At 55.9% G+C, this 10,369-nt stretch overlaps 3 protein-coding genes across 3 annotated transcripts; 2 read left to right on the top strand and 1 right to left on the bottom strand.

Annotated features, from left to right (window-relative positions):
• CAOG_04652 (tyrosine-protein phosphatase non-receptor type 20) lies at positions 1–6,621 on the top strand. The gene is made up of 3 exons (XM_004347349.2): positions 1–5,565; positions 5,676–5,724; positions 5,819–6,621. The coding sequence occupies exons 1-3, from the start codon at positions 77–79 to the stop codon at positions 6,476–6,478; spliced, it is 6,198 nt and encodes a 2,065-aa protein (XP_004347399.1). The 5' UTR covers positions 1–76; the 3' UTR covers positions 6,479–6,621.
• Positions 6,567–7,654, bottom strand: CAOG_04651 (hypothetical protein; the record flags this gene model as incomplete). Its single annotated transcript, XM_004347348.2, has 1 exon — positions 6,567–7,654. One exon carries the CDS (start codon positions 7,652–7,654, stop codon positions 6,737–6,739), a length of 918 nt encoding a protein of 305 aa, XP_004347398.1. The 3' UTR covers positions 6,567–6,736.
• Positions 7,655–7,907: 253 nt separating this feature from the next.
• On the top strand, positions 7,908–10,278 carry CAOG_04650 (peptide chain release factor 1). Its single transcript, XM_004347347.2, has 8 exons — positions 7,908–8,334; positions 8,447–8,586; positions 8,693–8,788; positions 8,880–9,069; positions 9,181–9,308; positions 9,415–9,726; positions 9,807–9,902; positions 10,002–10,278. The coding sequence occupies exons 1-8, from the start codon at positions 7,953–7,955 to the stop codon at positions 10,227–10,229; spliced, it is 1,572 nt and encodes a 523-aa protein (XP_004347397.1). The 5' UTR covers positions 7,908–7,952; the 3' UTR covers positions 10,230–10,278.
• The last annotated feature ends 91 nt before the right edge of the window (positions 10,279–10,369 follow it).

Here is a 10,369-nt window from a genome sequence, read left to right as displayed (position 1 = left end):
GGTCGACTACATCAATGCGTGTGCGCTTCGAAACATTGCCGCCGGCTGTCCGGATTTCATCGCGACCCAGGGCCCCATGCCGAACACGATTGAAGACTTTTGGCAGATGGTGTGGGAGCAACGCTCCACCCTCATTGTCATGCTCACATTGACTCAGCAGGGCGGCAAGGAAAAGTGCGCCCAGTACTGGCCTGAGGGCACGGAGGAAATGCACGTGTCGCATTTTACCATCCAGCTCCAGCGCGAGCAGTCCAAGAAGGATTGGATTCTGCGCACTCTGAAGCTGTCGAGGCCCCGGACTGGAGAGTTCCGGTACGTGTACCAGTTCCACTTTATCGCGTGGCCCGACTACGACATTCCCGACTCGCCGCAAACCTTGTTTGAGTTTCTGCTTGATGTTGACGACGGCGTTCGCCTGCTCAAGGTGACCACTCCGATTGTGGTGCATTGCTCGGCAGGCGTCGGCCGCACTGGCACCTTCATCATGATGCATGCAGCGCTGTGCGAAGTTCGTCAAAACGTTGGTGCCAACATTAGCGTGTACAACCTCGTCAAAGCCATGCGTCGTCGCCGAATGGCCATGATCCAAACACCCGGGCAGTACATTTTCTGCTACCAGGCTCTTCTCCATCTCATTACCAAGCTCGAAACGAAACTCCTGCTGGCGGCAGCGTCCAACAAGCGAGCTGCGGTTCTGCCAGAAGCTGCAGCCGCCTTGCCCGTTGAGCCTGCCGTCGAGGACGATCCTTTTGTCGCCCCGGTTCTTCCCAAAGCGCAGCCCAATGCCTCTCGGGACATCTATGGGCAGCAGGGCTCTGGTGTACTTGTTCCGAAAGCAAGCAACGATCCGTTTTCGGTTGGCGCTTCGGAAGCCTTGGTGTCGGCCGACGATCCTCACCCGTACACTGATCCGTTCGATGATGGATTTCTTCCGCCTGTTTTGGTGTCGGCCAATGCCAATGCCGATGCCAGTGACAATGCCAGTGCCAGTGCCAGCGCGAGTGCCGGCGGTAGCACCACTGCGCTGAACACGGCTGGGACCTCTGAAACGAGTGCCATCGCCGCGGTGGAGGCTCCTTACGCCAAACTCAAGAAGGTTGCTCCGCCCGCCGCCACCACAGTGCCGGATGCCGACGCCAAGGAAGCTGCTAACGCGATTGCTGCGCAAGCTGCCGCTGCGGTTGCCGCTGGCCACGCTAGCTTGGCCCCTGCATTTGTGATTTCTCCAGTGGTCGCATCTGGCCCTCCTCTCTACGTCAAGCATCATGCAGAGCTGACCAAGCTGGGTATCAAGCACTCGCTTTTGCGCAATGGCACGCTGTCCCTGCAGTCAGATCGCTACGTGACCCTGCTGTCCAAGCGGCAGCCGGAGGCCGCGTCGTTCGACTCGCTAATTTGCGTGGATCTTTACAACCCTCAGGATTCGGCCAAGAACAACATTGCGGCCGAGCATGCGCTCTTGCATCCATTCACAAAGGTTGTTGCGCTCCGCTTTGGCATTCGCGTGCACATTTTTGATATGGTGGCCAAGTCCAAGGTGGCGTCGTGCGTCTTCCGCGATACCGTTCTGTTTTGGGCTTGGGCTACACCCCACTTGATTGTTATTATTACGTCCGACGCTGTCTACCATTGGCACATTCAACTCGGTGCGACGAGCGCAGACAGTGTCGTGGGCACAAGCGAGCCGATCAAGATTGTCGAGCACAGTCTCAATATTGCTGAAGTGGCTGGCTACTGCTGCTCTGCATCCGAAACCGAAGCCAGCGTCCAGGAAGACGCTGTTACGGGTGGCGAATGGCACGCGTTCAGCGCCCGCAACCCTGCTGGCAAGCACACAACGTTGCTCTTCTCGCCTTCACGCAAAATCCAAACATTTGTCGACGCAAGCGCAGTCTCATTCATCACCATGTCTGATCCGACTGTTTCTGGTCTCTTTTTGATTTGTGTCACGCCGGACGAGAGCAATCCCGCACTCGAGCGCTTGCGCTTGTTGGAGACATGCGATGATGTCGACACCAACCCCTTGTTCCGCGTGAATCTTCCGATTCCAACGTTGGCTCTGGAGCCGGCGTCTCAAAGCGCCACGCCCGCCGATGGCGCTCCAGAGGCAGCCGCAGCCGACTCCAATGAGACTTTGCAGCAGAGTACCGACACGCACAAACCTGCCGTGGAGCCAGACCGCGTTCTTGCAGTGGCGACAGGTGAAAGGCGCTCGGGAACGTGCATCATTACCCTGTCTCGCCGCGGTGTGGCGAACGTCTTTGATGTCCGAGGCGGTGGTCGACATGTTCATGGAGCGCGAATTGTCGAGGATGGCATCATTCTTGCGACTCACCGCACCAAGAATGTCGAGTTTGCCGTTGCATGCATCACAGGCACTGGTCTGGTGCTTTCGCTTGGTGTCGATCCGTTGGCCTTGCGTCAAATTTCGAGCACTGCGCCGGCGTCGATTGTGCAGTCTCGTCCTCCCACTCGTGCGGCTGCGGCGGCTGTCAGCAACTCTTCTGACAATGTGGCTGCTGCTGCTGCTGCTGCTGCTGCTGCTGCTGCTGCTGCTGCTGCTGCTGCTGCTGCTCCTTCCGTCGTTGCCGAGACCGCCGTCGTCTCTACCCCTGCCGCCGCTGCCGCTGCCGCTCCCGCACCCGCAGCAGTCTCGTCCGCACCCACTGTTGCACCCGCTGGCGCAACAGTTGCTATGAGTGCTGAATTCGAAGGAGATTACCTGTTTGTTGACGTTGCCAAGCCGACTCCCACACAACAGCTCCCCGATGCCGACGAGTACATTGAAGCGGATGTGATTGACCTGATTGCGAAAAGCTCAACCGCTGAACGCAAGCCACCACCGACGTCTCTCCCGCCGCCCGTTGCGGTGATCCCACGACCGCACAGCGATGCAGAGTCCGATGAACCGGCCACCCCGCTTCCGCACCCAACGAACATGCCTGTTGTACGACCCGGCGTGGCAGAGGAGGTCGCTGAGACGGTTGCGGCGGCGTCTGTTGCGGCTGCTCCCGTCCAATCCACCTCGGAAAATTTGGAAGAGGTTGCTCAAGAGGCTACACAGTCCGAATCGGCATCTTCGTCCACTCTGGAGCTGAATCGTGATCAAGACGCCCCACCCGCTGTTGTTGAGCCTGTGGTGGTCGCAGCCCCTGCTGCATCTGTGGCTGTTGCCCCTGCCCCTGCTCCTGCCCCTGTCCCTGCCTTGGCTGCCAAACCTGCTATCGCACCGATGGATGAACTTGATACCCACGTCGAAATCCTCCCTGAAAGCGACGCTGCGGCCCTTGCGGTTTTCCTGGACCACATCAAGTTTGACCGATTCAGAGAGGCAGCCGCGCTCGCCGCTACCCCATCCGGTGCATTTTTGCGAACCAATCCAACGGCGTCGGCTGCTCTTACCGCTTGTGTCCTGGTTTCGCTTTCCGCGTTCCAGTACTTTGTTGCCCTCGTGGACCTTGTCAAGCGTCTTGATGGACCCGAGACTTTGTTGCTGGCCCGGGCACTCTTGTTGCGCAAGCGTCTGTTCATTCTTGAGCGCCTGCTTCGCGAGAACATGCTCACTCCCACTCTGCAGCTCGGAGAGATGCTTCGGCAGGAAGCCACGCAGACTGTCCCGCTGCTCGGCGAGGAGAGCGTGTTTGCCGTCCGTCTTGCAACCACCTGCTATGAACAGTTGCACGCGCATGACAAGGTGCTGGAGCTCAAGATTCTCTTTGGTGACTACCAGGGGGCGCTCCAGCATATGGAGAATATCAACTCGTTCTGCACATCGCTTCCTGTGCTGGCATCCTTTGTGACTTGGTCAACTCCTGCCCTCGCGATGGAATTGGCAACCAAGCGCATGGCGCAGCTGCAGCCTGGCCATGCTTTGCGCACTGTGCAGGGCGTCAATACTGTCATTGATATTTTCCTTCACTGCCGTCAACCGCCTCTTCTGACCGAAGCTATCAAGGTGATGCACCACGCCTTGAATGCTGCAGGCGACCTCCGAGACGATGGTCCACTGCAAACTCGGTTTTTCCAGCTCATGCTGACCCCGACCGCTCTCTTCCCGCCGTCCGTCGAGCTTGCTGAGCACACCTTGACCAACGAAACCTTCAAGCACTTTGACCGACTTGTAGTGGCCAAACTCTGCGACGCTGCCGGCCTCGCTGAACGGGCGCTCACGTTGGTGATTAGCGCTGGATTACCCGAGCCAGAAATGCAGCATGTCTTTGTGAGCTGTCTGACCCGTCACGTGCAATCCCTGTCGCTCCGCAATATCATGACTCTGCTGACAAAAGTCGTCGCGGACGTGCGACTGGCTGCGTTCCGCGGCCTGCTCGCCGCGCTGGCACAGTCCAGCACGCCTTGGTTTGCTTCCTCCACGTCCTTGTCGCTGTCAGATGCTGCGTATGCCGCACTGCGACCTCTGACGGCGCCCTCTGTCTCTGCTGGTTCATCTCAGTCCGGGACGTTGTACGCTGCCCAGTCGCAAAACAACACCGCCAAGCTCTTGTCGGTGGTGTTGAAGCTGGCATCGCATCTGCATGAGACGGATGGATTTTCCACCGTTTCCATTGTCCGCATGATGCAGTTCTACGCCTGCGACACGGCATTGTTTGAGTTTGCACTCAAGTACAGCAAGCCGTCAGGGTCCTTCCTCGTGCTCGAGGTTGCCGCCGAGATGGGCTTGCGACTTGGCCGTCTTCAGGAGGTCTACCAGTTGCTGCAGCCATTTGTTGATCGCTGCGCTGTCCGCTCTGTCACGATTGCGTACATGCGGATTTGCCTGCAGTTGCGAGATTACCGCGAGGTGCTCCGCTTCTGCCGCGAGTGCAACACACTCGACCCTGTTGTGGCCAAGCGGGTTCTCATGTCGCACATTCCGCTCGTCATCAATCCGTTTGACGTGCCGACGGTGAATACGACCGAGCAGCGCAACGATGGCGCGTTGCGGAACGCCACCATGTCACCCGTCGTGCTGGCCTTGTTCAACCTGGCAGAGCAGCACCAAATGATGCCCGACGTCATTTCATTCTTGAACAGCGAAGGCATGCTCGAACTGCTGTTCCACTATGTTTCCACGATTGCTACAGCCACCGCGACAGCCCTCTGGGTGGAGACTGCCTCCCGCACGCTGCTCGCTATTGGCTCGTCACCACGCGTGATTGAGCACTTACTGGACCTCTGTTCTGCAAAGCTGCCGCAAGTCGCTGTGACGCGCGCTCGAGAACGTTTGCGTGGCTACGAGACGGAGCAAGCAGAATGGAAGCGATGGCTCGAAGCCCGCCAGATGGAAGACAGTGCCATCCTTGCTCGCCTGATGCAAGAGTTTTCGGTTGCACAGGTGCTAGCCTTCCTCGTCGCGCGTAGCTCTGTTCAGTTGTGGACCATGGCCATCACCCACAAGGCCAAAGAGCTCGTCATGTACATTTCCAGCCATGGCGGCTTTGCTACCTTCCAGAGCAGCGGTCAGCTGCAGCCTGCAGTCTCTGCATTTTTGCAGGCCGGTCGAGAGCTCGAGCTTCTCAACATTCTTGATGCCATGCTGACAAAGCACCATGCCTTCCAACGTCATGGGTAAAGTTTTTTTTTTTTTGATGAATAACGTTTCCTGGTACGTGTGGTTTTGTAGCGTATTTGCTCACTGTTCCTGTCCTCGTCTTTGTTGTTCTCTTGCACCCTTGCAGAAAACTGGAAAACCTCCTCCTGACGTTTGCGATGAAGCTCGACACAAAGGTAGGATTGATGGAGCGTGAGAGTATGCTTTGGATCGCTGCTGATTGACTTTTCCTTTGATCTTGTTCGATCGATTTTTTGCTTCCTTCTCCAGCGCTTCCATCTTCTCTTGCTGCGTCTGGATCAGTATGAGGCGAGTGTTCTGGCCGAGGTTGCTGTTCAGCTTGGACGCTTGGAGGAGGCATCGCTCGTGTACCGCCGTCAGGGCCACCATGTTCTCGTTGTGAAAATGCTTCTTCGGATTGTTCCTGATGGCGTGCGTCGGGCCATGTCCTACGCTCACGAGATTCAAGACCCGGCGCTGTGGAGCTTGATTTCCGCGGCCATTGCGGCCAACCCTGCCTCTTCGGCTGCACACCAGCAAGCGCCCGGTCCGCTTCCTGGTCTTGCCAACACACCCATGCATTCTGCAGCAGGACACGCGGGACTTGCGCATCCTGCTGCCGGTGCCGTCCTCAGCAACGGACCTCCAGGAATGACTGGCCATGCTCCAAACATGGCGCAAGGCCACCAGCCACCCCTTCCTGGCTCGCCCGGTCACGTTTCAAGCATGGCGCAAGGACACCAGCCGCCGCTTCCCGCCACTCCTGGGCATGCCGCTCCTGGCATGCACCACCAGCCTGGTCCCCCAATCACTGGCTATTCCGGTCCGATCTACACGTCCAGAATACCAGTCGCCACTGGGCCTCCGCCGCCCGTCCCCACTTCTCGGCGGCCTTCAATGCTGCTATCAAACACTGCGCAGCGAGAGTAAAACCTCGCTCTTTGCTCGCAAGTGTGAAAAGAGTTCAGAGTTTGTTGTTGGTGTTATTGTTGTTGTTGTAGTTTGTTGTTGTGGCTTGTTGTTGTTGTGTTTGTTGTTCTATTGCGCAAAATTTGCAAAGGAGATGCTGACCACTTAAACAAACAAACCACAAAAAAATCAAAAAAAAATCCACATTCGACAACCATCGCTGGGCGACTTGTGCAGCTCGTGTCAAGAACGGATGCACTGCCAGAGAGACAGAGGCATCTAGCGGCGCAACTGCTGTTGAAGTGCCTCCCTTGTGCGAGCGGGTAGGACGCTCGGAAAGCGCCGAAACAGCCATCTGGCGACGAACGGCGTGCCTGCCACCGTGAGCGCAGTTCGTACAGGACCAGTGATGCCCGTCGCCACGTAGGCAACCAACACTGTTCCCAGCGGGTGGTCGAGGGTGGCTTGGTCGACCAGCTTGTCAACCCCGAGCATTGCGCACAGGGCTGGCACGTCCACCCCGAGCTCCAGAGCGGCGTAAATGGCCGCCATGGTCGTCGCAAACACGGATCCGTGAAACACGAGTGCTACCGGCCCATATCGCTTGAGCATGAGCTTGGCACGCGTCCCGAGCGGCAGTTTCGCATGCTGCTTGTCATCGTTCTCGATTTGGTCCTGCTCTGCGACTTCCACGTGCGACGACGCTGGCTCCGATCCAGCATCAGCCTGGCGCTCCGTGGTCTGCGCACTCTTGCCTGGAGTTGCCATCCGGTGCGCACTCGCGTCCGACGCTTCTCCTCCGCTGGGCGAAGTCGTCGTCGCCGTCATTGCCATCGTCGTCGTCTTGGCGGTTCCAGCCTTGGTCTGCAGTCCTCGCCGCTGCAGCCCTATCCGCAACGCATCCTCAGCAGCAGCCACGGTTGTGGTAGCAGCAGCGTAACAACAATAATGATAATAACGATGACCGGAGGGTGATGATACTGCGAGCGGTTGATGGTCTGGCACTCGTCCGAGTCGTGGTGGCGATGGTCGTAGTGGCACTGCGCCGTGGTGGTTGACTGTCATCGTCCCATAGTACAAAACGCGACCACTCTTGCTCATCGCCGACATGCAATGTGCAGCAGAAAGTAGCCGCGATCCAGCAGCAGCAGCAGCAGCAGCAGCAACAGACGTCACTGCGGCGGATCGACCCAACATTGGACGTTGATGATGATCAGCGTTTTGACAGGAGATGAACGAAACAAAACAAACAAAAAAGTGACTGAGACAAACAAAACGTCTGAGAAAATTAACGTATGCAACTATAGTCTCAGAAAACAAAAGCGAAGCGATGCAGGCAATGCTTCTCGAGCCAAACTACTGTACAGGTGAATCTCTTACGCTCTGAATCTGAGCATCTGCGTTAAGGCTCAACAGCGCTGTTGATTCATGGGGTCAGAATCAGTCCTGTAATTTTTTGCATTGTGTCCAATTCGAGCTGGACTGGACAATTCTGATGGCTGCGTGTTGGCGGATCACTCGAGCTGAAGCTGCTGCTGCTGCTGGGCGATGCATTGCCGCCGAGCGATCGTCACTCACCGCGACCGGAATCTCACGTCGCCCAGTCTCGTCTGCTGCTGTCTCGAGTGCAGCTTCCATGCACGGTCGCGCGTGGTACAGATCGGTCATCACCGGGACTGCAACATGTGCGCCGAGCAGCAGAGCCAATGCAACGCTGCCTCGCTCTGCGCCACTCTGCCCGGGATTGCCGCACAAGACACTGGCCAGTGCAATGCAACAACACCGTGGGAGCGTGCTGGATGGCGGACGCGCGAGCTCGAGACTGTTTGATCCGCTGCTGGGCGCTCACGCTCGCTCGCTCCATACAACCAGGCCAGGTACGTATCGAGGTCCCAAAGTGCGATCGGATGACAGTATGAAAGCAGCATGAAAACCGAGTCACAAAAATGCTGATATCGGATTTGGGACAAAATTGCTTGTGACGTACAGTGCTGGCATCGGAGCCAACGAGTTCAACCGAACAGGCAAAGGGTGAAATCAAGTCCAAGCTCACTCCTGCAATCCGAAGCTACCTGTCCAACGTGACTCGCGATTACCAAGCTCTGACACAGCAGATGACGTCCATCTCGGTAAGACTTGTTTTGCGAGAGCAGTATCATCGGTTGTCTTTTTGTTTTTTGGTTTTCGGAAATTTTTGTTGGCGTGCTCACTCAGGTCTCGTTTCAACATTTGCAGCCGTCAGCCACCAAAGAAATCAATGTCTTGAAAGGTCAAATCGCCGCCCTCAATCCATTGGTGGATGCATTGCAGCGTATGACTGCGAAGCGAAAGGTGAGAATTTGAGTTTGGCGCACGTTTTCGTTTTCTCGTTATTCACGCATGAACGCCTGACGAAATATGCTGAATGTGTGCGCCATGACAGGACATTGATGATCTAGACGCAATGGTCGAGGCTTCTCGCAACGAGAACGACGTGGAGATGCGGAAAATGGCACAAAGTGAATGGACGGATGCAGTTGAGCAGTTGTACGAACTCGAACAGGAGCTGCTGAACGTGCTTGTCCCCAAGAATGAAGTGGATGATCGCAATGCGATTTTGGAAGTTCGCGCAGGTCGGTTGACAATCCCTGCAGATACGCACTGCCGATCGTGTTTTGTTTTTGTTTTTTGACTGACACGTTCATTCATGACATTTTTTTCCTTTTTGTGGTTTTGATTGTCAGGAACTGGTGGTCTCGAAGCATCGCTATTTTCTAGCGACATGTTTACCATGTATCAAAACTATGCAGAAATCCGGGGATGGAAGTTTGAAGTGATTGATATTTCTCGGTCGGACGTTGGCGGATTTAAGGTTTGTCGCAGCTCGGCGATTCAGCGATTCATGGGTTCTTTTTCTTTTTTTCAGCTTGCTCACATTGACTTTGCTTCCTGTATGATGCCTCTCGAATGACGCGCAGGAAGCATCGGCGACCATTTCAGGCTACGGGGTCTTTGGCCATCTCAAATTCGAAAGTGGCGTGCACCGAGTTCAGCGGGTTCCACAAACCGAAAGCCAAGGACGTGTGCATACAAGTACCGTGACCGTGGCGCTGCTTCCGGAAGCGCAAGACGTGGATATTGAGCTGAACGAGAGGGATTTGCGCATTGAAACCATGCGCGCCAGTGGGGCAGGTGGTCAGCACGTGAACAAGACGGAAAGTGCCATTCGCGTGACGCACATCCCGTCTGGTATTGCCGTTCATGTTCAAGAAGACCGTAGTCAGCACAAGGTAGGGGGGAGGAGGTTGACCGCGTTGTCAGATTCTACGTTGCTCATGGATTGGACACTCAATGACCCCAATTGAAACAGAATCGTGCCAAAGCGTACTCTGTTCTACGAGCACGGCTGTACGAGATCCAGCGAGAGAAATTGGCCCAAGAACGCGCCGCTCATCGCGCGGAGCAAGTAAGACGCAGGCATTTTGCTTTTTGTGTGTTTGTTTTTTTGGCCCTCGCTTTTTTGTGCTCACCCTTTTTTTTGCTTCATTGTTTTTATCATTCAAAGGTCGGTACTGGATCCCGTTCGGAGCGAATTCGCACGTACAATTTCCCGCAAGACCGAGTGACAGACCACCGTGTCAACGTGACTCTGCACGGCGTTCCCGAATTTCTGCTTGGCGAAGGTCTGGACGAAATTATTGCATCGTTGCGCACCCACGAGCACGCCGAGGAGCTTGCGCACTTGCTGAACAGCTCGGACAAGGCAGCGAGCAATAGTGCCAAGACAAAGTGAGCGTTTTTTTTCTGGTGCGTTTCCGAGAATACACCTTTTCCCCTCAACCTCCGCGAGCGTTCAGTCACATCCTGATGCAGATGAATGCATCATTTGTTATCTCGACATGATCAAACCCAAAACGTTGTCCTTTTTCTTCT

Source organism: Capsaspora owczarzaki (genome assembly GCF_000151315.2).
Source record: "Capsaspora owczarzaki ATCC 30864 unplaced genomic scaffold supercont2.7, whole genome shotgun sequence".
Lineage (NCBI taxonomy): Eukaryota > Filasterea > Ministeriida > Capsasporidae > Capsaspora > Capsaspora owczarzaki.
The sequence above is the reverse complement of the archived record's forward strand: the minus strand, read 5'-3'. Positions and strand labels throughout refer to the sequence as shown.

Bases quoted from the DNA above. Each gene is read 5' to 3' on its own strand.
- CAOG_04652 (XM_004347349.2), top strand. From the start codon at position 77: ATGCCGAACACGATTGAAGACTTTTGGCAGATGGTGTGGGAGCAACGC. The intron at 5,566-5,675 runs GTAAAGTTTTTT...GCACCCTTGCAG, and splicing joins CATGCCTTCCAACGTCATGG to AAAACTGGAAAACCTCCTCC. The intron at 5,725-5,818 runs GTAGGATTGATG...TTCCTTCTCCAG, and splicing joins CGATGAAGCTCGACACAAAG to CGCTTCCATCTTCTCTTGCT.
- CAOG_04650 (XM_004347347.2), top strand. From the start codon at position 7,953: ATGGCTGCGTGTTGGCGGATCACTCGAGCTGAAGCTGCTGCTGCTGCT. The intron at 8,587-8,692 runs GTAAGACTTGTT...CAACATTTGCAG, and splicing joins AGCAGATGACGTCCATCTCG to CCGTCAGCCACCAAAGAAAT. The intron at 8,789-8,879 runs GTGAGAATTTGA...GCGCCATGACAG, and splicing joins GTATGACTGCGAAGCGAAAG to GACATTGATGATCTAGACGC.